The sequence below is a fragment of the Aedes albopictus genome, chromosome 2 (genome assembly GCF_035046485.1).
Source record: "Aedes albopictus strain Foshan chromosome 2, AalbF5, whole genome shotgun sequence".
NCBI lineage: Eukaryota > Metazoa > Arthropoda > Insecta > Diptera > Culicidae > Aedes > Aedes albopictus.
The window spans coordinates 10993726-11021407 of NC_085137.1; the positions used below are offsets into that span (position 1 = coordinate 10993726).

At 38.8% G+C, this 27682-nt stretch overlaps 2 protein-coding genes across 5 annotated transcripts in view; one reads left to right on the forward strand and one right to left on the reverse strand.

Moving 5' to 3' along the window:
• LOC109398292 (WD repeat-containing protein 75) overlaps positions 1 to 27682 on the reverse strand; it is an 80383-nt gene that overhangs the window by 19596 nt on the left and 33105 nt on the right. Inside the window, exons 4-5 of the mRNA XM_062849153.1 lie at positions 19281 to 19441; positions 19004 to 19204 (exon numbers count right to left, since the gene is read on the reverse strand). Of these exons, the coding sequence (XP_062705137.1) occupies positions 19004 to 19204; positions 19281 to 19441 (362 nt within the window). The remainder of the gene's footprint in view (positions 1 to 19003; positions 19205 to 19280; positions 19442 to 27682) is intronic.
• LOC109398295 (uncharacterized) overlaps positions 1 to 27682 on the forward strand; it is a 45963-nt gene that overhangs the window by 12788 nt on the left and 5493 nt on the right. For 3 of the 4 annotated variants that reach the window (XM_029864274.2, XM_062849155.1, XM_029864273.2), the window contains exon 3: positions 7158 to 7798. In XM_029864274.2, coding sequence (XP_029720134.1) covers positions 7158 to 7286 — 129 coding nt within the window. In that variant the 3' untranslated portion in view covers positions 7287 to 7798. Of the gene's footprint in view, positions 1 to 7157; positions 7799 to 27682 lie in introns of those variants that run through there. The other variant, XM_062849154.1, reaches the window with a different exon arrangement.

The following is a 27682-nucleotide window of genomic DNA, read 5'->3' on the forward strand; positions in this document are numbered from 1 at the left end:
CAAACCCTTGTAGCAATTTTTGGAAGAGAAACGTTTTGAAAATCTTGGGAATTTCCTTAATAATCTCTTACAGAATTTTTAAAGCAATCCTTGGAGAACATTATTTAGGAAGTTTCTGAGAAAATTTTAAAATACTTCTGAATTACTGATTCCGTACCCGTAAATAAATCATTTTCTAAAATAATCTATGGAGTATTTTTGAGAAAGTTCATGCAAGATTTTCTAGATGAATGCTTAAAAAAAATTTGGAGGCATCTATGGAAAAAAGCAAGAATCTAAGCAAGATCTTGAAGTATTTACTAAAGGAATCCATGCCACACTTTTGGAAGCTATCTGTGCAAGATTTTCTCAAGAAGTTCTTTGGGAAATTTCTGGAGGACATTCTACAGTCTAAATGAATCGCTAGAAGATATTGTGAAAGAATTTCTTTAGGATTTCCTGAATGATTTTTTTAAAAGTAAATCTACGAGGAGTTTTCAAAGGAGTCTCTGAAAGAATTTCTTTAATAATCCCTATAGAGACGAGCCAGCCAAGGGCTGAAAGACTCTTTAATAAAGACAAATCAATCAATTTAAGAATCCTTGGGAGATTTTTTTCAGGAACAAATGAAAGATTTTTATGAATCTTAGGATGGATTTCAGCAAGGGTCCATGAAAGAAATATCGAAAAAGGTGTCTGGCCATTTGGCCGAAAAGGTCATTTGGCCAAACGCCGTTTGGCCGAATTGTGATCAAATGTACTCTGATGTGAGGATAAACTCCGGGTAACATTATAGCTGCCAATATGATCATCAGAAATATTTCCTTCTTTTAATCATAGACTATTCTTTCTAGTTTTATCATTGAGGGATCAGTTGGCGTTGAAACAGCGAATAGTTTTCCTTCTTATGGTTCAAGGCTATTCTTTCGAGTTATACTGAAGTAGAGAACAGTGGCATGCTCACTTGAGCTTATCATTCACTGTTCGGCTAAACGGCGTTCGGCCAAATGTGCCTTTCAACCAAATGGCGTTCGACCAAACGATATTCGGCCAAATGACCCGGAACCATCGAAAAATCGGCGGAAGTTTTTTTTATTTGTAAAGAAATCTCGGGAAGAAAATCTGGAGATATTTCTGAAGAAAATTTTAGTCGAACCTAGAATAAAAGCCATGGGAGATTTTCTGAAAGAATCCCCCGATAAATTTGTGAAGAAACCCCTAGCTTTGAGAAGGGCAGCATCTATAGGAATCCTAGCAGAAAATTCCGGAATGGATCCCACAGTTTTCCGTAGAGGAATTTCTAAAGAAAGTCCCTGGAGGAATTTCTATAGAAATCCCAGAAAGGTTTATTTAGATTTTCAAAAAAAAAAAAAAAATCCCTGGAGCAATTTGTAAAGCAAACCCCGGATAAAGTTTTGGAATGAATCCTTGAGAGTATGCTAAGAAGAATTTAGGGAATTTATGGAATGGAATTTAGGGAATCTCTGGAGAAATTTTTGAATAAATGTCTTTAGAAATATCTGAAGGAATCTCTGAACGAATTTTTGCAAGAACCCCTGGAGAAATTTTTGCTCAAATGCATTGATGTTTTTTTAGAAAAAAAAATGAGAAATTTTAGAAGTGAACCATGCAAGATGTTTTCAAAGAATTATTTGTGGAGTTTGTAGAATAGGATGAATTTGTAAACAAATCCCTGAAGAAAATTTCGGAATGAATCCATGGAAGTTTTATTGAAAGAATCGGTAAGAGAATTTTTGACCGAATACTCGGACAAATTTCCTAAATCTCTCCAGCTATTCCAAGAAAAATTACCATGATGAACTGAGAAAATCAATACAAACTTCCTGGAGAAAACTCTAAGGATCTTCTACAGGAATCCTTGAGTGAACTCCAGCAGAAATCCGTGAAGCAACTTCTGGAGGAATGTCTGAAGGAATTTCTAAATAAATCCCTGGATAAATTTCTGGATGAATTGCTCTGAAGGAGTTCCTGGATGAATCTCTCATAAAAATCTAGAAAAAAAACCCTCCGGACACTCCAAGTGAAAAACTTTTAGGAATTCTAAGAAGAATTCCTAGAAAAATCCTTTATGGAGTTCCTGGAGGAATCTCTGAAGGAACTCTAGGAGGAGTTCCTGTACAAATCAATGAAGGAGTTCCTAGAGAAATTTCTGAGGAAATTTGGTAACAAATTCTTGAAGGAATTCATGGAGAAATCCGTTTAAACAATTCCAGGAAAAATCCCCTTCTAGGAAGAAATTCTTTGAAGAATCCCTGAAATAATTCCTGTACAAATCACTGAAGGAGTTCCTGGACGTATCCGCGAAGGAGTTAATGAAGAAATCCCTCATGGAATTCCTGGAAAAAATCCCACAAAAAATCAAGGAGAAATGCCTGATAGAGTTCCTGAAGAGTTCCAGGAGGAATTCCTAAAGGAGTTCCTGCAGAAAACTCTAAAAGAATTCCTAGTTCTTCTTCTGTATGGCTCGACGTTCCCACTGGAACTTGGCCTGCCTTTCTCCAACTTATTGTTCTTTGAGCACTCCCTGTTATTAATTGGAGAGCTTTCTTTGCCAGCCATTGCATGAATAAGTATATTGTGAGGCAAGCACAATGATACACTATGACCAGGGAGTCGAGAAAATTTTCCCGACCGGAACGGGAATCGAACCCGCCGTCTCCGGATTGACAATCAAAAGCCTTAACCACTAGGCTAACTGGAGACCCCTAGTGAAAACCCTTCAAGATCTTCTGGAGAATTCCGTGAAGGAGTTCCTGGAAAAAAAACCTTGAAGGAATTTGAGAAGAAATTCCTGTAGGTTCCTGTAGATTCTAAGATTAATTCCTACAAGAATTCCTGAGAAATCCTTGGAAAAATCTCGGAAGGAATTCCTGAAGAAGGACCTTTCCATGAAGGAGTTCCTGCAGAAATACATGAAGGAGTTCCTGGAGAATTCTCTGAAGGAGTTCTTGGGGAAATACCTGGGGAAATTTGAGAAGAAATTCCTGGAGACATCTCTTCATAAATTCCAAGAGAAATTCCTCAAAGATTTCCAGGAAAATCCCTGAAGCATTTTTTGAAGAAATTCAAGAAAAAAATCTTTAAGGAATACTCGAAGAATTCCTGGAGAAATCACTTAAGGAGTTTCTGGTGAGCATGAAGGAGTTCCCTCAAGGAAGTCCAGGAAAATTCCACAAGAAATTCTAGGGAAAATTCCTGAAAGAACTCTTACTCGAATCCCTGAAGAGTTCCTTGAAAAATCCCTGGAAGAGTCCTTGGAGAAATCTCTGAAGGAGTTCCAAGAGGAATTCGTGAAGAAGTTCCTGGAGAAATCTCTGGTTTTCAGAAGAAATCCGTCAAGTAATTCAAGAAGAAATCCATAAAGAAATTCCTGGAGGAATCACAGAGGGAGTTCTTGGAGGAATCCCTGGAGGAATTCCTGTAGAAATCCTTCAGGGAATTCCTGGAAAAATCCCTGAAGGAACTTAAAGAGAAATTCCTCAAAGAACTCCATGAGAAATCTCTTAAGGAATTCCTAGAAAAAATCCCTAGAATCCCTGAAAGAACTGCTGGAGAAATCCCTGATGAAATTCCTAAACGAATCCTTAAGGAAACTCCTGGAATAATCTCTGAAGAAATTTCTGAAGGAATCTCTGAAAAAAATCTTGAAGAAATCCCAGAAAAAACTTCTGGAAGAATCCTTGAAATAACGCCGGGAGACACCTCTATCAGAACTTCTAGAGGAATGTTTGAAGGAGTTCCTGAATGAATCCCTGAATAAATTCCTGGAGGAACCACTGAAGAACTTCCAGTATCAATCCCTGATGGAATTCCTAAGGAATAATTGAAGAACTTTCTGACGGAATTTCTGAGTGAACCCCAGGAGAAACCCTTGACAGAGCTTTTAAGGAACTTCCTATTGAAACATCCTGGAGAGATCTCTGAAGAAATTCCCGGAGGAATCCGAGACGAAAATCATTGAGGAATCTTTGAAGGAACTACTAGAGAAATCCTTGAACTAACTTTAGCAAAATGTTCTGATGGAACTTTTGGAGAAATTCCTGAAGGAATTCTTGGAAGATTGGCAGATTTTCTTCTGGAGAAGCATCACTCTGCGGACAGGCGTCGCGGTCCGCCAATTTTTTATTCATTGAATGTCCTCTGATGCTTAGCTTCGCTTGGGGATCGCCGTTCCTCGGGTAGAAGTGAAATACTGACGATCAGAACGTGATATTGGTTTGATTGATATAAGAGATAAAAGATCTGAAAATAATATCTGAAAATGTTCCTGGAACATCTGAACAATATCTAAAATTGATATTCCAAGATCAAACGAATAGCTTGCTGCTATTGGTTAGATCTTACAAAATCTAATTTTGATCTGATGATGATGTTCCAGGAGTAAATTTTAGATGTTATTTTCAGATCTTTTATCTCTTATATCAATCAAACCAATATCACATTTTGATTTCAATATCGAAATATGCTATTATTGAGCTCTTTTCCTCTACCCGGGTCAGGATTGACGGTGACGTTGAATCGGTGCAAATTTCAAGGAATTTCTAGAATTTACAATTCTTCGTTCTTTAGTTTGTTCCGACAATCGAGTTTAGGGACACTTCCTATCATGTCCAGCATAGAACTCGTTGCAGATTGTTGGTCTCGGGCAACCGAAAGGGACAAACGCTAGCATGAACGCAGAAAGGAAAAACGGTTTCAAGGGCAAGACGATCATTTTTTATGTTTTACTTGTTGAACGCTGTCTTGTTTGTGGTTTGGTGTTGTGGATTGGTATCTAAGCCCGAGTAGAGGAAAAGAGCTCGATAATAGCATGTTTTGATATGGAGATCAAAAAGTGATATGGGTTTGATTGACATAAGAGATAAAAGATCTAAAAATAAAATCAAAAATTTACTCCTGGAAAATCATTACCAAATCATATTTAGATTTTTTAAGATCTAACCAATAGCAGCGAGCTATTCGTATGATCTTGAAATATCAAATTTTGATATTGTTCAGATGTTCCAGGAACATTTTCAGATATTATTTTCAGATCTTTTATCTCTTATATCAATCAAACCAATATCATGTTTTGATCGTCAGTATTTTACCTCTACCCGGGAGCCGAAAGAGAGATGGATTGGTGGAAAAGGGAGTGTTCATGATGTGGGCTCGGAGTCAGATTGGTTTTATTTATCGCAAAATTACATTACCTATTCTGCGGCTTAGTTGGTTAAAGCGCCGGTTCCAGGAATACGGAGTTGTGGGTTCGAATCCAACCAGAACGCGGTTTTTTTTTCACAAAACCCATCACTCAAATAGTCAACTAGCAACTTTTTGGGCATTCTAATTACAAATTCTTCAGTATCTTTATTAACCTCATTCCATTTTCATAGAATATTTTATTGTAATGGATATTCCTATAGGTTGAAAGTCCTATACTTAAGAGAGTTTTTCAATGACCTGAAACGTCGCGATAATACACCACTATGATGAAATATCAATTGATTGCTGGTTATCCCTAAAGAAGATCTAAAGGCCTATACTCAAGAAAGTTTTTGGATAGCCTAGAACGTTTGTAGATCTCATTTTTTTTATTAAGCTCACGCTCTGTTCTGCATTGGGCTTCTCTAGAAAATCTAATATTGAAGATATTAGCATTTCTAGAGTAAGCTTAAGTGCCCTAAGCAATTCGTTTTTTTTAGCAGATTCCAATGATTTACGAGTATAATCACAAGAAAACGATCTACCGAGTCAGACAACTATCGGGATTGATCGAGAACGACGAACTTGTAGTTACATTAAGAGCTTCTACTTCCAGGTGGTGGAAATGACGCCTCCTACGTCAGAATTCAGGTCAGTATGAGAAGGAATTGCTACTGCACTCGTATATACCACTGCATCTTCACCAGTTCGTTCTTACACACAGAGTCAATTTTCTGCTAAAACCACTGTGTTGTAAGGTAGAACTTTTTAGTTATAATTATTATCTTTATTACGAGATTTTCAGCCCAGGGCAAAGAACTTTTTAGTGATTTTTCCATGATTAGCTAGAATTTGATGTTTTTAACCATTTTTTTTCTAACTTTCTATCGATTCCTTAATGAGTTTGATAGCAGTTTTGTTGGAAAAGCGCTCAGAAAATCTCTAGATATTTCACTTCAAATTTGAGAAATTCTTTCCGAACTTCCGTTACAAATTTCTTCAAGTTATCAAGCAAAATCACTCTAAGAGCAAGTGCGTTACCACAATGTACCGCAAAGTTCAAATCTGCTCATGATCCAAAACAACCGACACGTACTCCAATGTTCGCTGATCCACTTCTCCCACCAGATAAGAACATAAACATGAAATTTTCATCCCACTCCGGTATCAACTTTTTCGCCTCCATTCGAAAGCACATCACGTCCTTTAGCAACCTACTTTGGGATAGGAGCGTGCTTCGCTTGGTCACAACGTCACAGCTACAATGTATGTTGCACCTGGCGATAAGTTTTGACTAACTTTTCAAAGCGACGCGAACAACAAGAGGGCAATCAGAGTTTCCCAAGTTAACAAGATTTTCCTGAAGCAAAAAATGCTGCGAAGAAAAGGGCAACCTGATACAGAAAACGCAATCACAGGATAGATCGAGGGATTAAAAACAGTTATAAAAACTGATCATCCTGAGAATAGATTCCGTTATCCATTAGGCTAACTGGGCACGTTTCAAGAAACATTTTTCAGTTAAATAGACTGGAAGAGGTTCTTAGAACCATCAAAAAACCAAAATGAAAGGCATAAGGTTTTATGGTGTTTCTAAAAACCTCTATAAGACTTATTGGCTATCAAAATGTTACTTGTGGTTTATTGTCTGGTGTCGTTATTGTGAATTTGTTACATTTTATTTTACCACGCATTTGTAAGGTTCTATTGTATGTTTCGTAACGTGCGTGGCTTGTGAACATTTGTAGCGTTGTATTGGATTTTCCTCGGCTGCCATACCAATCCGACTTACGACTGCTTGTGAAAGTAGTCGAGACCTGCAACCGACAGCCGAGGATAAATGCCCATCAAAGTCCCATAAAAATGCAGAAATCCCTGTCGTTGGCAGGTCCCATCAACCCCACCCCCCATCATCGTCAATTCGACAAAAGGGATTACTGACGCATAATTTTCCGTTTTGTTTCTCCCGTCAGGCGGCCCAATCGATGCGGGAGATTCCACAGTGGCACTGTCTGCGGTACTTCAAGCACGATATCCACCTGATGCGGCGCTGTCGTAACTACCGGTTGCATATGTTGAGGCGACCGAACGATATGATCTAAGCAGATGGCGGAGGTGAGAGAGGAGCACTACTCATGGAGGAAAGAAATGAATGCGAATGGGAATTAATTGCGGTAGCGGCTCAAGTGGCAGCCCCCAAGAAGATTGATTGTCGTGATAAAATACCAAATGGAAGATTTAGAATTAGATTGCTGCATTTAGTAGGAAATTAAAAGCTCTATACACAATTATCTCTATCATCATCGATGTGTGTGTTGTGTGCGATACGGCAGAGCGATTGGAAGAATACAATGAACTACAAGTGGGTGTTCACTAAGCCTGTAATTGTTTAACTTAGTTAAGCACGAACAAAAGTTTGAACGAAGAATAATCAGTCAGTGGCATTCTATGCTTAAAGAAATCTGCAGCACCATATATTTAAGTGAAGCAGCCCTCTACATATCCGAATGTTGTAGAAATAATTAAAATTAAATATTCTATTCGGTTCTCCATGCTACAACGAGAAGGATTGTTGATTTTTGTGATTGATATTGAATAAACGGCAACCATATAAACACAAACATTGTTTTAAAAGTCCGAATCTACCCATTTTATATAGAAGAAATGTACTTACTTGAACCAAGCTATTGATCGGAACGATATGCGGTGATTTTATTTAATTTTTGTTTGAAGTTCTAAGCGACTGCAAAATTGTCAACAACCTGGTAAGAGCGTCCAACATACCGAGTGAACAAATTTACACGTATAATGATGTTTATAACTATGCTATACGTACTGTTACAAATGAGGGGCCCAGAATCAAAGGGGTGTAAGTGACCATTTTGTCGATTTTGAGCTGTGCATATCATAAAATTCTTCAAATTTCAAGCTTTCAGGAACTTTTTTAAGATTGTTTCTACGATGATTAGAAAAATTACAATAATTCAGAGAAAATTGGGTTGATTTTGAAACTCCATACATTTTGTATGGGATAAAAAATTGGTCAAATACTTTAAACCCCATTTACTCGAAAGTGGGTTTTTGTCACTTACACCCCTTTGCTTCTAACCCCCTCAAATAATATCGCATAAGATGCAGCCAATGTGCCTAATGCGTGCAAAAATGGAGGCTATATGTGTGCGTTGCACTAAGGGCCAGGATCGCAATCTAGCGGGACAAAATTAACTACTCCGAAACGAAGCATTTGGGGATTTTGTTGTATAATCGTACAAATTGGGCCGAAGGGTCTCAGATTTTAATGAAAATTTTTCCAAAAAAATTGAGAGAAATTCAGGGTCGCCTATTTTTTTTTTTCAAAAAATCCAAAGGAAAATATGTCCGAATTCACGGAAAATATTCAAAATTTTTGTTTTTGCTGGATTTCTGAGAAAATTTGCTTTCTTTTTCATTAAAAACTTTGTTTCTACGATGCTTCGTTCTTGAGAAATGCTTTTTTAAAGAAAAGGCTTATCCCAAGTAACAATTTCATTGCTGATTAGTTTTGTTTGATTTTTATTAGGGTTTTATTACAGCAATAATTAAAACTTTATGAAAACCATTGATAAAATGTTTTATAGTAGGGGATTCTGGGGTAATACGCACCACTTAAGGAAGATGCGTCCAAATGCATATAAAAAGGCAATAATTTATTGGTTTAATGCAAGCATTCATTGCATATACTTTCATTCTAAGAGAAACCAAACAAAATTTCAGCCTTAATACAGTTCAGCTCATGAAAATAACGTTTTTTGTAAAGACTAACATCACGGCTTCGTATGTTTATGCGGGGCAGTATGCACCCTTGCTCGGGGTAAAATGCACTACAACAATGGGGCAGGATGCACTCAAACAGAGGGGCAAGACGCACCACAACATTGAGGCAAGATGCACCGTCGAGTTTAGAAATATTTTTACTTCTTAGACAAAATGCATGTTTTATAAGGTTTTAAGACAAACAATAGCTCAATTTTGTTTGCGATTACTTACAGAGCACTCATAGATATTATTACAGCTTGTTTTCTATAGGTGCGTTTTGCCCCAACCAATGGAGTGCATATTGCCCCAATCAATAGCAAAAAATAAAATAGTTTAAAACATATAATTTACGTAGATTACTGTTTAAGTTATTTTTCCTATGCTTAGCATTGCCATCAATGAACTGAATAAACACAACAGCATTAGATGTTTGGTCGGTTTTCACCATCAAATCATTCGACAAACGATCGGGAAAATTACATCAGAATCGTGCTTTTCAATTTTGTTCATTTTTCTCACTAATTACGTAACGCAGATAAGTAAAATTTTCCAGATGCTCATTTATTAAGACGTTCTATTAGACTGATAAGGTTTCAAAGCTCTTAAACCGATAATCCCTGAAAAACAAAGGGGGTGCGTTTTGCCTCGACAGTGCGTATTACCCCAGATGCCCCTATACTTGAAGATATCCATAAAGACAGATTTTAAGAGTAAACAAAACTTCCGATTTGTAAACCTTCTGGCAATCATTATTACTAAAGTGTCTCGAGTATACCAAATGGCGAATCCTGGTCGTTTTGACAGGTCTCCTGCTCGATTGGAACTATGGGGATGACAGCAAATCGGCTGTTCCAATTTTGACGTTTCTCCTCTTTGTTATTCCAGACTCGTTAATTATTACCACAATAAAACTGTTAAAACTCTCAACAGATGGCGATCCGTTCGATTAGTAACGACATCTGTTGGTGGAAAAGCAGAACTACGACATTTCTAGGTTTATTGCGGTCATCATAAAAGTAAACTTGCTTTCGTTTTATTTTCGCTGATTATGGTTGCCGCCATATTGAAGAATTAACTAACGTGAATGAAAAATAGTTAATTTTGCTCAAATTAGCAATGAATTGATAGTTTGCCACCATTTCCATAACATGCTCACATAAATAAACTCTCTCTGCTGAGTTTTCTTGTGATTCGAGATAGATGATAATATTCACTATTTTTGAAGCGCAATAATTTTATGATTCTGCCACCCAAATATTTACGGTAAAATAAATGCGCATAAGCCTACCAACACAAACAACTAAAATATTACTTTGAAATGACCGCTTCTAATTACGAATGATGTTATCGTCCTCAACTTTGCGTGCCATCGAAGAAGCTCCTCTGCATCTTGAGCTATCATAGTTTTTGTTGAAAAAAAAACAACAACAATCGAGAATGGGAAATTTTTCTACTAGGTTTTTAAACGGTTTTATTGCTACTCTTAATGCGGTTTGCAAAACCTCTCCGAGAGTGGTCCACTTAGCCGGAAGATGCTCTTAAAGATGTTATCAAGAGGTTTTGATGTATAAATCAGTTTTATTGCGAGTTTTATTAAATTGATCATGAAGATCTCTTGTAGAGCCGAACAAAACTTAAAATGTTACTTGGGATATGACACATTGGGACATTTTTCAACATAATTGGCCATAACTCAAAAACGATAAAAAGAAATCCCTCTATGGGTTTTTCAGAGATTCCTCCATAAATTCCTTCACTGATGCTTTTAGGAAATTTCATAGGAATTTTTCTATGTCATCTCTTGGAACTCCTCTAGAACAACTTTCACATGTTCCAAAGGGATTCCTTCTGGGAATCCTCAAAGATTTTTTCTGGGATTCCTCTAGATAATTCCATACGATTCTGCTTGATCATCTCTTGAAATTCGATAAAACATTTCGTTTCGATGACCTAGATGATTTCTCTATGAGTTTCTTCTGAACTCACATGCTCCTTCTCTGAAATTCCTCAGGAATTTTCTGTAGATGTTTCTACGAGAATTCTTCCAAGATTGTTTTTTTTTTCTCAAATTTCCTCCCGAAATTCATTTGCGATTTATCCTTGAGTTCCCTCTGGGGTCCCCCAGAACTTCTTCCACGGGTTTCTTCAAAAGTTTATCGAGAATTTGATAAGGAGTTTCTTCTGGGATTCTTCAAAGAGTTGCTTCTTGCAACATTCTTTTAAGAATTTGTTCTGAGACTCATCCGTAAGTTCGTTTTGAGCTTCCAGTAGGAGTTTCTTCTGGAACCTTTGTTCTTGTTTTTGTTCTGTGACTTTTACCCAGAGGTTCTGCAGGATTTCATACAAAACGTTGTTTGGAATTTCTACAGGATTTCCACATGGATTTCCTGCAAGAGTTTCTTCTTGCATCTTGAAACTCTTCAGGAATTCCTTCTGGGAATCCTCTAGAAGGCCTCCCGACTAGAAAATTGTTACAAAAACGTAACATAATCCTAACAAACCATGATATTTATGGTGTTTTCAAAATACTATAACTCAATTATATCACATTATGTTATAAATGTTGTTTGATAACTTATTATATTTTAATTAAGTTTTGAATCTTCGATATCTGAAAATTTATGTTACAAAATTCAAATTTTGATAGAAACTAGTAATCCTGACGCTTAAATTCATATCATATTTTGATAATATTTTGATATAATTATCACAGAATAGGTTATAATCTTGATTAGACCAGAGTACTTTTTGTTACAATTTTAGTTATTTTAACATCATCCTGCATTTATAGATTATAACATAATAAGATATAGAAACATATTATAACATCATAACACAATATGATAAAAACTTGATATGATTTCCTAGTTGGGCTTCGTTATGATCCAAGTTATGATCCTTAAATCCTCTAGAAGGTCCCCCTAATGAGAATCGTTCCTCGAGTAATCCACAGATGGAATTTCTGTAATCCTCAGAAGAAAATTCTGTAGGAATCTCCAGAAGAAATCCCCAGATAGAAATTCTAGTAGAATCTTCAGACGTTCAGAGTACCTCGATGGAGCTCCGAGGGAGCCTCTGGAGGATTTTCCAGAAAGAATTTCTGGAGGTATCCCCGGAAATACTCTTGAGAGGAATCCCAATTGAAGGAACTTGTAGAAGTTCTTTCTGGAACTAATCAGTGACTTCGTCCTAACACTTTTACGAAGAAGTTCTGCTGGATTCCTTACAAAACGTTGTTGGGAACTGGATTTCCTGCAAGAATTCTTCCTTGCATTCTAAAACTCTTCAGGAACTCCTTCTGGAAATCCTGGAGACAGGGTGGCCACTCAGAGCGGAAAATAAAATTCCCGAGTTTTTCCCGGTTTTCCCGATAGGTTTTTGAAATTTTTCCCGATTCTAAAATAGAATGATTTACAGTGAAAATGAAACGTATTTTTTTTTAACCACTTAACCTATTTTTACAGCTCTTTTTGTCCACTAGGGCACTACGTGAGCGATTTCAATTGGCGGCTGCACTTACACTTGTACAGCGCTTAAATGAATTCTATTATATTCTAATTCTACTATATCGGAACTGGTTTGCCTTTGTGTTGCTTTCACTTTCCTACCCTGTCCTTGGTAGAATGGTGAACACGATCATGAAATGATGGTGGCTGTTGTTCCTCTTCCAGTTCGATTGGTGGTCGTCCATTATGGGTTGCCGTTCGCCGATATCCAATTATCCGGGTCCGTTTGAGCTATGAGAGCTCAGAAGAGGGTCAGATGCCACCTGCTCCTGGGGGGAAGAGCAACTGACGAAGTGCCGGGGCTGGGATCAAACCCATGACCAACCGCTTATGAAGCGAACGTGTAGCCACTGCGCCACGGGCCCCGGCAACAAAAAACATAAATTACTAAGAAAAAATTAAGAGAATTAATATTGAATATTTTCAAATCCTTGGATTTAACATAGTATTCATATGAACTTGAAAATAAGTTATGTGTTGTTTGTCTCGTATCCAATGATAGGCATTGAAATTACGACATCTTCATTAAACATTCCTTAAATTTATAGATGACCAACTAGTACAAATTATGCAGTTGTTTAAGCAAATTAAAATAAAAAAAAGATAATCATGAGGGGGTCCAAATTCTCAGTATGATTATAGGATTTACGAACTTCCTATTAGTGAATTTCTTAGTAATATTCCCAAACTCTTCTGAAAACTCTTGGTAAGTGTGTTTGGAAAACTAATAGGCAATAACAGAATGCCCAGAAAAAAAATACTGGGTGAACTTCTGGTGGAATATCTGGAAAGATTACTCGTGAAAGAATTTTTGAAACGATTTCTAGGGAAATCTTCAGTGTAGTATTTTTGATGGTCATTTTCAAAATATTTTATAGACAACCAGTTACGAACTTCATGGTACCGTAGATGGCTACTGCAGAAAGTCAGGCAGGTTACTTAGGCTGGAATCGTAAATTCTAGGAGAAATTTGAGAGATCAAAGAAATCTTAGATTTTGTCTGATACTCGTCCAGTATTCAGTTATTTCATCAGCGAAAGCAATATGGAGCTTTCAGAGATTTAATTTCTGATCACATTTTCAGATATGTCAAGAATTTCTCCAGGAATTCCTGAAAGATTAATTTTTGAGAAAGTATTTCCCCCAAAATGTAGAGGCAGATTAATTATTTGGGAATTATTTATTTCCATAAATCATACAACTATATTGCTCCAGATGCTTTTGAATACTCACTGGAACTCCCGCGAGTTTAACTAGAAACTACGAATACTCAAAATTCTCGAAAATTTGCTGAACCAGGAGTTTTGCCAGTGACTTCTGTTAAAGCTTCGGCAAACAGGGATTTTCCCGATACCTTAGTCCAGTTTTCTCCGAACATTTTTATTCACAAGTTCAATAAATGAGTACATCCAAGAACTTCATGAAAAACAACAGAAATCTTTCAAACAAAGTATTAGAAATATTATTATGAGCTACAATAGGCGTGCTTTGAGAAATTCCATCAGATACTAAAAATCCCTTCAAATATTCTTTCAATTGTTTTTCACTGCCTAACTATTTTTAAATTGTAAAAATGTTTTCACCAGAATTACTCATCCACAATTTCATCATTTTTAATTTTAATTTATTTTTGGGGCAATTCATTTATTTATTCAAAATGTTATCTGCATCCTATTCAAATTTCTCTAAGACTTTTCGCTCAAAGGACAAAGGCTATATCAAATATTCTCCTAGAGATTGTACAAGGATATTTTTTTAGAAAGAAGTTTTAATTTCTGTTATATTTTATAAAACTTTTATTGGACGCTTGTTGTTTTCAGAAACATGTACATCCTGAAATGCATAAGTGACATATGAATCTATCAATATTTGAATGTATCTCATCCAGTCTTTCCACCAGAATATTCTTTAGAATATCTTTAAAATTGTTCAAATTGTGATGTTAGGTAACATCACTATGAATAACTTAAATTGTCATGACTCGACAAGACATTAATTTTCAAGAATGGTTTTTACGCCATTTCACCCACTATATTATATAGTTCAACAGTTGTTGACTGCATTTCCCACAGATTCTCATACTTATGCTTCTGGAGACTATTTTAGACAAATTTTAGAATTTTGGAAATTCCCGATGGCTTGCAACAATTCCCGAGGTTTTCCCGACTTTTTCCCGGTGGTTTCGAATTCCCGAGCTTTTCCCGGTTTTCCCGAAATTCCCGAAAGGGTGGCCACCCTGTGGAGAAGTTCGGTCTGGAAATTCTCTAGCAGTTCATTCTTGAAATCATTCAGGATTTTTTTTTTCTAGGAATGCTTCAGAAATGCCCTCTGAATTTTTTTCTGGAATTCCTTGTGAGAATCCTCCAGAAATTCTTTATGGGGTTCCTCCTGGAGTTTCTTATGGAGTTCTTTATGAGAATCATTCAGGAATGCTGATTGAATAACTTCTGGGACACTTTTGGAGTTATTTCTTGCAACCATACAGTTGTTTTTTTTTTGGAAATACTCCTGGTGTTCCTGACGAAATTCCTAGATCGAAATTAATCCCTAGAGGGAATTCTCGAAAAAATCCCAGATTAGACTTCTGTACGAATTTCTAATTTCCTACAGAAATTCCAAAAAGGAATCCATAAAAGAGTCTGCAGGAAGCCATGCGTGGCGGATTTCCTTGAGAAATCCTAAGAAGCTTCTAAAGAATCATCCAAATGAATCCAGCAAGAGTTTCTAAATGACTTCCCAAATGGTATTCCTGGAGTAATCCTCAGATAGAAGTTCTGTAGGAATCTCCAGATGATATTTCGACCATCATGATTACAATCATGGATTTCTATTCCGCAGCATTCTGATCTGCGATTCGTTCAGGGATTCCGCCAAGAATCGATTCTTCCAGGGATTCCTCTAGGTTTTTCCTATTGAATTCCTCCTGGCGTTTCTTTAAGGAACTTCTTTTATGAACTCCAGGCATTCCTGATGGGATTTCACTAGAAATTCCTGCAGAGATTCCTTGACAAATGCCTCCTAGAATTTCTCTAGAAAATTATACTATGATATCTCCCGGATTTTTTCTAGGGCTAGCCATTTCTATTGAGATTTCTTCAAGAATTCCTGCTGGCATTATTCAAGTCATTATTCCTGGGATCTTTTCAGAAGATCTTCCAGTGATTCCTCCAGGAATTCCTCATGGGATTTATTACGGAAAAATAATGAAGCACTACAAATGCACATTAAAATATAACATATTATAGTGGAACACTACAAATGCGTAATAAAATAAGACATCACATATGGACATATACAACATAGAACATATGTATATTTTGCCCTGTTACCCTAGTGGATAACAATTTCCGATCCCAGGATGACGAGGTTTCATCAACGTTGAAGTCTGCGCCAGAGACTTTATCCAAATATTATTACATGAACTCCTCATAGGATTCCATCAGAAGCTCCTCTTGGGTTCAGACTTCTTCAACAACGAATTTTCCTGGAATTCCTTGAAGAAATTTCTTCTCTAGACATTTCTTTTAGCATTTTTACTAGGATTCTTCCAGAAATTTCTTCGGTGATTCATCTGGGAATTGACCCAAGAGCTCATGCAATAAATCCTCCAGAGATTCCCCATGGAATTCTTCCAGGAACTTCTCTTGATCTTCCTCCAAGAATTCCAGCAGAAATTGGCACCTCTACGAATAGGAATCTCGTGGAACAGAAATTGCGCCTACTATTCCTTCAAGGAATTCATCTTAGTATTTCTCAGGGAGTTTCTGTGGGTGATTTTTCAGCAAATCCTCCTAGGATTTATCTACTAATTCCTACAATAATACTCCACGGAATTGTTCTAGGGATTCCTCTAGGAATTCCTCCTGCGACTGCTTCAGGAATTCTTGCTGGGATCAATCCAGGAAATTCTTCTAGAACTCTTCCAGAAGTTTCCCCGATGATTGCTCTAGGAATTCCATCCAAGATTTCATCCAGAGATTCCTACAGAAACTCCTCTTGGACTTCTCTAAGAATACGTGGTTGGATTGCTCATGCTATATCAACTGGGATACTTACAGAGATGCCCTTGAAGAATTCCTCTAAAGATTTCTCCAGTGTTATTATAAACGTGACGTGCAGACAGTAAATATTTTTGAAATAATCTCTGAAGGAATTATAGCAGGAAACCCTGGAAGAACTCCAAGAGAACCAGGAATTTCAGGAAGATATCCTGGAGGAATCCAAAGTTAAGTTTTCGGAAGAACCTTAGCAGGCATTCCTAGAGGAATTTCAAGAAAAAATGTTGAAGACTTTTTTTGAAAAAAAATCTTGAAATTTCTTTAAGAATGCCTTCCACGGACAACCATATTTTTTTCAAGAATTCCTCTGTAAATTTAAGTATCCCTCTAGGAATTCCTTTCGAAATACCTTTAGAAGTTCTTGCTGACGTTCCTTCGTGAACTCTTGCCAGGATTTCTCCAAGCATTCTTACTGAAATTTCTTAAGCATTTTCAGATGGTAGTACTGCAGTTATAGCTCTAGGAGTCTTCCAGGATTTCCTGGAGGATTTCCAGCTGGAATTGCTTGAAGAATTCCAGCAAGTCTTCTTGGAGGATTCTCACCACGAACGCTTTGAGAAATCCCAGCAGCATTCCAAAAGCAATGCCAACAGAAATTCTCAAAGGATTTTCAGTAAAAATACGGAGAGAAATTCTTAGGAGGATCGTTACAGAAATACAGAAGTAATCTTTAAAACAAAATCAGAGTGAATTTCTAGTGGAATCCGTAGAGAAGTTACATCAAGGACTGCTGGATGAACCCTTCAAGATTTTCTTGAGAGGTAATTCCAGAGAAAATCTTGGATAAAAGGGGAATCCCTGGAGGAATTCTTTGGAAAATCACTGGAGGTACCAAATGAGAAATCGTGGGAGAAAACCTAGGCTTTTTTCGGGAAATTCCAAGCGGAATTTGTGCAGGAATTTTAGAAATCACAGAAGGAACTTCTGCTGTTTTCGCAGTGGGTATTTTTTAGAAGAATACCTGAAGGAACTCTTGGAGAGAACCGCGGAGAAATGCCAAGAAGAACTCTTGGCGGAATCCATGGTGAAATCTTAGGTATAGTCCTCTTGAAATTCCTCCACAAATGCCTGATGGAAAATTCTTGATTAGATTGCTCCAGAGATTTCTCCAAGTTTTCCTCTACAAATCCGCCATGTGATTCCTCGAGAATTTCCTCTTTAATATTTTTTTCAGATTTCTCTCTTTAGGAATTTCTCTTGGGCTATCGGCAGAAATTCCTGTCACGACTCCTTGAGGTATGCCTTATAAGATTTCTTCAAGAATTCTTGCTGGGATTTCTCAGACCATTTCAACTGGGATTTCTTCAGTAATTAACCTTAGGAGCCCTCCAAATATTCCTGGAAGATTTCCAGAAGGAATTTCATGAGAAGTCTCAGCAAGTCTTCCTGGTGCATTCCACCAGAGAAACATTTCTTCGCAAGAATTCCTGAAGAATTATCAAGTGAATTCCACCATCTAGAATTACTGGATAAATTCTAGAAATATTTGAAATAATTCTTGAAGAAATCCCTGAAGGAATTACTGCAGGAAATTTTGGAGAAATGTCTGGAGGAATCACAGCAGGATTTTTTGAAAGAATCTCAGCTGTAGGGAAATAACAGCAATAATTCCTGGAGGAGTCCTAGCATCACTCCAGGAATTTCTGCAAAGTTCCTCCTGTGATTTCTCCAGGGATTTCTTCAAAGACTCCATCAGAAAATCTCTTGGGCATCTCTTCAAGTTGAGATGCTGCCTCTGTTCTACTTAAAGCGTCATCCCAATTAAAAAAATCAGAAGGAGGTGTATTTCATCACAAACAATAACTTTGTAGAGCACACGAAAATTTCCAAAAATCCCATCAGGACTTCCTCCACGGTGCTCCCAGAGTTCCCACAAGAATTCTAAAGATTATTCAAAGATTTCTTCTAAAGATTCCCCTAGAATTTTATCTAAAACATTCTCCAGGAAAAAAAAAGATATCACGATAAAATTTTCCAAGGAATTCTCGGTTTTCCAAGATTTTTTCGAAGGTTCTTTTTAAGAACTTCTTCAGTAATTCTCTCAAGGATTCCCCAAGGAATTTCTTCAAAGGTTCTCCAGGAACGATTCAAAGAATTTATCCAACGATTCCTGTAGGGATTTTTCTATGGATTCCAAAAAGAAGTTCTTTAGTAATTTCTCCAGATTCCTCTGATGATTTTTCCCAAGATTACTGCAAAAGATCCTGTATGAATTCTTTTGAGTATCCCTTCGGGAGTTCATCTAAACATTTGTACCAGATGTTCTCTAGGAACTGCTTCAAATCTTCTACCTTCTACCTTCATTGGTTCTTCCACGAATTCTTGCTGGAGATCCTCCATGGACTCGTCCAGAATATCCTTTAAAAATATGCTTTATGAAACAGTTCCTCTTCATTTGTATGTATTCTAACTCATACTTCCCAATCTGAAGAAAACAATATACGTAAAGAATTCACTCACCTCTTTGACGCTGTTCTTTCCGGCAACTCCGATCCGTCCGGCACTGTTCACCGCACTCGCCTGCACTGCGCTGCCCGACTGCTGCTTGGCCAGCATAGCCGCAAACGGAGTGTTCGGCAGTCCGTTGCCGATGGCGTCGTTCATGTAGACCACCGGTCCCAGCGATTCCTCATCGCTGTCCGACACCAGGTGGAGCAGTTCCTGCGCATATGAATTCGAAATCGTTAGAAGAAAAATTTACTCGCGCGGTTAGCTTGAATAGAGTGACCATTCCTACCTGATTGTGATTCAGGAAGTACAACTGCGACACGGCTTGCCAATCCACATTGAGAGACTGCGACTTGGGAAAGCGTCGGGGGATCCAAGCTGCACCGAACACCGGCGGGAGGTTCTTCCGGTGGTACAACGGCATCGGGATGTTCGGCAGAAATATGTACACTGAAACGAAACGGAAACGAAGGTTGGGCTTTAGTCGCTGTCGGCCGTTCTTCTGCAAATTGGCGTAATATGTAATGAAAATTTATGTAACCTTTCAAGTATGATGTAACCCTTTAACCCTTTGAAGCCGGAATTGTTACAAGCGTTATTTTAGAGTTTTTTTTCCACATATTTCTGTAGTTCTGTAGCATAGAAAAGGTAGAATATGACGCAGAATATTTTTTCTTGATATCCTAGGTCATCCAAATTGTTCTTGAGTTTAGATCCTTAAGTCTACGCGTGTAACGGTAACTGCTTCCATTATACAAATATGCAATTTGTATTCTATCATGTCTTCAGTAAATCTTCTGAAACTCCATGGGACAGTATCAGACCAGTCGGCGTATCTTAGATCATCCAAACTGTTCTTGGTTTAGATCCTAAAGTCTACGGGTGTAACGTCTACGCATTGCAAGTGTAAAGTGTAGATATAAAGTTGTGTACTCCATGAAAGATTGGATGATCTAAATTATCACAAATCTATCATGAAGTGACCCTATTTGGTTTTGTTCCGTTACTATCTAAAACGAAATCACCTCATAATACAGTGGTTGTTTTTATCAACTAAGCTGCATAACAGTAAGGATGGCCCATAATATCTCAGAAATGTTATAACAACGCTTTGTGTTACAACCACTTTGGTAAATACAATGGGTGTAGCACTACTCAACGTACTGGCAAAAGCTATTATCACAAGTGTAGACCAGAAGCTATGGTCTCCGAAGTAGTTTGGTTGATCTGGAATACTTCCATACTATCTTGGAAAGACTCATGAAATATCAGGGGGAATACAGATTACAGTTGGATGTGTTATGCTACAGTTCATTGTGAGAATTATTACTGTTCAGGTATCAGTAGGTCGGCTCTAGAGGCACGTTCTCCTCCATTCGGGAAATTTGTGCCATCGCCATGAACACGAGCCTATTCATCATTTACCTGACGGAAAAGGGAAGGAAAAAGGATAGGACATGGGAAAGGACAGGTAAGGGAATAGGGTCGTCATACTCGCAAAAGCGTACCACAATGGGTTCACATAGCGTCCTGAAAAGGACACTGTAATAACGCATAAGCGTGCCACAATGGGTTCGAACAGCGCCCTGAAAAGGGCACTGTGATAATGCATAAAGCGTAAAGAGAGCCTATAGCTCTTTACCACAGCGGGTCAAGAACAACAGAACGTCCTGAAGATTCAGGTTTCTGAAGTCAGTTTCACTTAATAAGTGTTTCCCGAGTACTCGGAAACGCAATTGCGCAAAAACTGGACAGTTACATATTAAATGATACGAAGTTCCATAATCGGATTCACAGCTATCACATGCAAATGAATCAGCTTGCTGAATATTCGCCATGTGATAACTGAGTCGGCAATGGCCAGTCAATGCTTTGACCAGCATGCTGCAATTCTGCTTTGACAGATTTGTTAGATACTTTGTCACCCCTAGAGATGGCTCAGTACAATACAATTTTGTTTGACGACATGACTCCAAACTATTCCAGTATTGTTTGTGCTGAGTGGCAGCCCAGGTGTCAATCTGAAGCTTCACCCAACACTTGGATACCGGAATAGCTGGCTCAGGGCCAATGAAGTCATGTGATGCTCCAGTGCGAGCTAACTCATCAGCCAATTCATTTCCAGCGATGGAAGAATGGCCAGGTACCCATACAAGGTGAACAGCGTTTGCTGAATTCAGCTCCTCAATTTGAGTTCGACAAGCGATAACTATCTTCGACCTGGAGTTGGCCGAAGCAAGTGCTTTAATAGCAGCCTGGCTATCTGAACAGAAGTATATTACTTTGCCCATTACGTGCTGCCGAAGTGCTGATTGCACTCCGCACATAAGAGCAAAGATTTCGGCCTGAAAAATGATGCAGTGTCTGCCAAGTGAATAAGACTGATACAGCCTTAGCTCACGAGAATAAACACCAGCACCTGCTCGACCTTCGAGAAGGGAGCCGTCAGTGTAACATACGATGCCGTCTGAAATACTTCTCTCCAGATAACCAGATGTCCACTCTTCCCGGGAAGGGAATTTCGTGGAAAATGTCCTATATGGAAAATTACAAGCAATTGTAAGATCACTTGGAGCAAGGACAACTTTGTCCCAATTCACCAAAAGTGGAAACAACGAGGTGTGTGTTGAACTGCGGTTCACAGGAGTTTCCTCTAGTAAACCGAGTACCCATAGGCGGTAAGTGCAAGAAAGTGCTTCTTGTTTGAGATGAATGTGTAGTGGGGCAACGTCAAAGAGAACTTCGAGCGCTGCCGTGGGAGTTGAAGAGAACGCTCCAGACATCGCCATTAAGCACATCCTTTGGAGATGGCCTAACTTTGATTGGACCGTTCTCACTTCGCCCTTTTGCCACCACACAAGACATCCATAGGCCAATATTGGCCGAACAACAGTTGTGTAGATTCATTTGATATACTTGGGTTTTAGACCCCAAGTTGTACCAAAGGTTCGCCGGCATTGCCCGAAGGCCATACAAGCTTTCTTGATTCTGAACTCAACATGAGGTGTCCAGGAAAGCTTGGAATCAAGAATGACTCCAACGTACTTTACCTGTTCAGTCACATTGATTTCAGAATCAAAGAGACGTAAAGTTCGAACACCATTACGGTTTCGCTTTTCCGTGAAAAGAACAATAGATGTTTTACTCGGATTTACCGAAAGGCCATATTGGCGACACCAACCCTCAACTACCTGAAGAACGTTTTGCATCAGGTCGAAAAGGGTGCTGATGCACATACCGACTAACACTGTTAGGTATTCGTCGGCAAAACCATAAGTAGGAAAACCGCTATTATTGAGTTGCCTCAATAGCGTATCTGCTACGAGATTCCATAAAAGTGGTGATAAGACTCCCCCACATCCACAAACACTCAATTTCCTAATCGCCGCTTGACGCAATGTCGAGAAGAGATGTCGGTTTTTGAGCATTTGGTGAATCCAATTGGAAATCATTTGAGATATACCATGACCCCGTGCGGCTTCCAATATGGCATCGAAAGGCACGTTGTCAAAGGCACCCTCGATATCTAAGAAAACACCCAAGCATGATTGCTTTTGAGCGAATGCCTTCTCAATATCGTAAACAACTTTGTGTAAAAGAGTCATAGTGGACTTTCTAGATTGGTAAGCATGTTGGTTCACATGAAGAGGCACATTGGCCAGATGAACATCACGGATGTGATGATCGACTATGCGTTCTAAGCATTTCAGGAGAAAAGAGGTCAAACTGATAGATCTGAGGCTCTTTGCTTCTTCATACGACGCGCGACCCACTTTCGGAATAAACTTCACAGTAATATCCCGCCAGGATTTGGCAATATACCCTGTAGCGAACTGCAAACGAGTATTTTTTTCAAAACATGTTTGAAATAATCAAATCCCTTCTGAAGCAAAATAGGATAAATCCCATCTGCCCCAGGAGATTTGAAAGGAGCAAAGCTATTAAGTGCCCATTCAATCGATTCTAAAGTTATGATACTCCGAGCCGAAGCTAAAGAATCATAACTACAAGAAAAGACATCAGGTTCATCCGAAGATGTAATATCCACACATCCGGGGAAGTGTGTACTGAATAAACATTCTAAAACTTCCTCATCAGAGGAAGTGAAATCACCATTTGGCAAACGAAGTTCGTTCACTTGAAAATCCTTAGATTTTGCAAGGATTTTGTTCAATCGACTGGCTTCACTCAGACTGGAAACATTTGTACAAAGGTTTTTCCAGCCGGATCGTTCAGCAGGCCAAAGAGCTTTCTGGTAGGCCTTGCGAGCCGACCTGAAAGCCTCCGATCCAGCCGAACGTCGTCTGTTCCAACTCTTTCTACATTGTTTCCTGAGCTTCGCCAGATCGGAGTTCCACCAAGGGGTTCCTCTTGTGGTCTTCACAGACCGCAAAGGGCAGGCTTCTTCAAAAGCTTCCATGATGAAGGCCGTTGTAGTATCAACAGCATCATCTAAATCACTTGGAGTGTCAATTGATGGTGAGTATCCATGAAATTTGGCTGCAACCAAATCGGTAAAGAGATCCCAGTTGGTTGACCGGGGATTCCCGAAACGCAAAGTTTGCGAAGTAACATTCACATGTTCAAACAGGGGCTGTTCATAAACCACGTGGTCATTTTTTTGGGACTTTTCAACACCAAACCCCCCCCCCCCCTCCCCACCCCGCGTGGTCATTAGTCAATACAAAAATTTTTATTTGTCCATACAAAATGGTCATTGGCCGAAACCCCCCCCCCCCCTAATGACCACGTGGTTTATGGACAGCCCCACAAGATGTAACGATGGTCAGATAAAGATTCTTCATCTGACACATGCCAATTAGTCAGCTCATGACTAATTCTGCTAGAGCAAAGCGTTATGTCTAACACTTCCTCTCTACCAGATACCATAAAGGTTGGGCGGCTGCCTATGTTAAGTAATCCAAGATCTATACTACTTAAGTATTCCATCAAACTGGAGCCTCTCAAATTCATGTCTAAGCTGCCCCAGATTATATGGTGAGCATTAGCATCACTACCAACAATTAGCGGAAAGCCTTTTGAAGTGCAGTATGCAATAACTTGCTTGAAAGCATCCGTAGAGGATGGTTCCAGTCTTGCGAATAATCGCGACCATCACGAGACAATCACTTGAACCGCTTTCTGGAGTCACCCTTCCCAAGGTGATACGAATTAGCTAGCATGTCACGCCTGGAATGACAAACATGTTGTGGGATCCACCCTTCGCAGCTTTGCAGCGATAGCAGTTGCTGAGTATGCTTCAGGCGGGTTGCGAGAGAATCAATCTCCCTGAGCAACGATGCATAACGGGCGAAGTGAGAGCGTTTGCCATAGCCAGGGCGAACTGCGTGGTGCGCTCAATGTGTGCGTTTGAACTGAGCTATGCAAAACGAATAGGATTTATGACGTAGTACCGTGCTTGTGATAATACACATGCATAGTTTTACATGCTGTTGCGCGTGCATCTGCTTGAGGCGACGGAGAGAGTCATGACACTCACATGAGCCGTATCCAAGCCAGGATGATTGTAGCAAAACAAGGGTGACCGGGTGACTTTGATGGGATTCTGTCTTTTCTGGTGTTAGCGACTGTATAGAGAGCGAATCAGAAACCGCAGAGACAGGGTGATACAAATGTGGTGTTTATCAGCTTTTTTGTGACTTGTACGCTGATGCTTCGTGACACTGGATGGTTCATCATGCGGTAAATAAACCGAACAATAAACGTATTTCCTGTTGAGGTTTCCAACAGATACATCTATTGCGATAGCACATACATCTCTGGTAGTTAGTTCAGAGATGAGTGTAGCAACGATTGCGTTGTTGACAAGCACACATGCTCGAGGCATGACACGTGAGTTTGCCATTTCATTTTTACTGAAAGTAGCAAACACCGGATTCACAAGGTTTCCTAGATAGAAATTCCCCTTACGAAAGTAAGGTTCTTGGACTAACGCCACTTGGGCTGTACCATTTTGCATAAGTCTACAAAGATTGATCGTTGCTGTTCTTTTGTGCTGAAGATTGTTCTGAGCTATCCTAGCCGTAGCCACTACCCAAACTAGGCAAGATTAAGCTCTTAACAATCAGAGCACAAAAAAGAACAGCAACAATAAAGCCAGATCGGTATCGATTTGAGTGCGCCAAAGGCGAGGATGCACAGAATACACTGTGTAAAACGCATAATGCGAAACCATATAGGTGAAAATCTAAACTAATTAATAACATCTTCATAATCCCGCCCTTATTCAGCCTCAAGTATGAGATTGAAGAAGGGCAGCTGATTGTCTCGGAGAAACACAAGGTCCACCGCGCTATTGCTCCGGTTAGCACAGTAAGGGCAAATACTGTGGAGGGTGCCCTGGTACTCCACAGGCTCCGTTTGCGATTAGGTTTTTATAAGACCCCCCTAACCATTCATTCCTAGGCACGGTAAGCGTAAAGCCGCATAACACCATGAATTAGGGGTCACCTGATTAGTGGATTCCTACCACTGGAACAGGCGGTCCGTAGTGCTATTCTTAGCCAGTTGAACTAACCGCTACCGACACTACATGAAAGATTGGATGATCTAAATTATCACAAATCTATCATGAAGTGACCCTATTTGGTTTTGTTCCGTTACTATCTAAAACGAAATCACCTCATAATACAGTGGTTGTTTTTATCAACTAAGCTGCATAACAGTAAGGATGGCCCATAATATCTCAGAAATGTTATAACAACGCTTTGTGTTACAACCACTTTGGTAAATACAATGGGTGTAGCACTACTCAACGTACTGGCAAAAGCTATTATCACAAGTGTAGACCAGAAGCTATGGTCTCCGAAGTAGTTTGGTTGATCTGGAATACTTCCATACTATCTTGGAAAGACTCATGAAATATCAGGGGGAAAGAGATTACAGTTGGATGTGTTATGTTACAGTTCATTGTGAGAATTATTACTGTTACTGCTAGGAGTTAAACTTCAGGATAGTTTTGATGACCCTCAATGTCCCAAGGGTTCATAATAATATAGTATACTTCAGGTTGGTCCAGTAACCGCGATTGATTATGCAACGTTACTCAGTATATCAGATATGGCTGCTGTTACGAGTGTAGATCTGAAGTACTGAACTCCAAGATAGTTTGGCTGATCTGGAATATTCCAATAATGATTCTAAATGACATTAGAAATTTCAAGAGCTTCACAAATCCCAGCAGATTATACAATGCTATTATTTATGGTGAAAACACATAAAGTTATTATTGTAGACTTGAAGGACTTCATTTTAAGACAATTTGGAACACCTAGAACATCCCAGAATATAAAAAAACACCTTGTGATATTCTTGTTGAAGGTTAAATGTATACATATGAACGTAACCCGTATCCAAATTCAGCTTTTAGAACAACTGGTATAGCCGGGGTCCGTCGTCCGTGGCGTAGTGGACAAAAGAGCTGAAAACTTAGGTTAAGTGGTTGAAGAATAAAAAAATAAACAACTGGTATACAACAAATATTCCAAAAATTCATCAATAGAAGACTCAATTTGCAACAACTTTGCCGAAGACAGTATTTTGTCTGAAGACGCCGATGAGACATTCTACTAAGGTAGCGCAGATAAACATTGCAAACCACTAGTTGTCTCTTTCACACTTCTGGTGTTTTTATGCAACCGAAATAATAACGTCCTCAAATCAGTTGCATAGGAACACCAGAAGAATGAAAGTGACAACCAGAGGTTTGCAATGTTTATCTGGCAACGAAATTCGACTGTATATAGACCACCTCAGAAATAAAGGCAGTTGCAAATTGATTAACTTATTCGATTCACTCAGTGCTCCACAGGCTGTTATCGACAAACAGGTACGGATAAACTCGAATTAAAAATACGCTTCTCCTTTCTAATCTAATCTATAAATTCATCTTAAAACCTACGCAGTACTATCGTTACACACATGGAAGGCACACATGGAATCGGATCAATTAAAGTTATACCAGGAACAGTTTATAATGTCACGTGGACATTTCGGTTTGATCCGTTAGGTAACCAATCCCCATCATGTTGGAGAATAGAATCCGAGCAGTTTTGCATGTTTGGAAACACGTGGAAATTGTGCCTCGCTTTATTCGAGCATTCTATCTCAACTTTGTACGGTTTTTGTAGTTATGAAGTTAACGCTCGCTTAGAATTGGTGGATTATAATGATACGGTTGAGCTCAGTTATTTTATATATACCTTGGGAACTGACGAAGGCAAAGTTCATTGTTGGGCAAGTAGGGCCCATAAGTATTCGCCAGATTTCCGACAAGGAACTGTAATCAAGAATGTTGACGTAGCCGAGTTTTTTGAAAAGAATATATTCCCGAAAGGTATCCTGACATTATGCTGCCAAATAATTCCTTGGGAAACCAACTACTCTGCTCTACCGAATAGTCAATTAAAAATGCTGACAGACGAGAAGTTTACGGATGTTACCATAATAGTTGGAAAACAACAAATCAAAGCCCACAAAGCCATGTTGGCCATCCACAGCCCCGTATTCGACGCCATGTTCAGTTCAGACATGCAGGAAAGTAGGCAAAATGTTATCAATATAGTTGATTTTGATTACGAAGTCGTCCAGGAAATGCTTACCTACATCTATTCGGACACTGCACCAAATATGCATAAACTGGCTGATAGACTTCTAATAGCAGCAGACAAG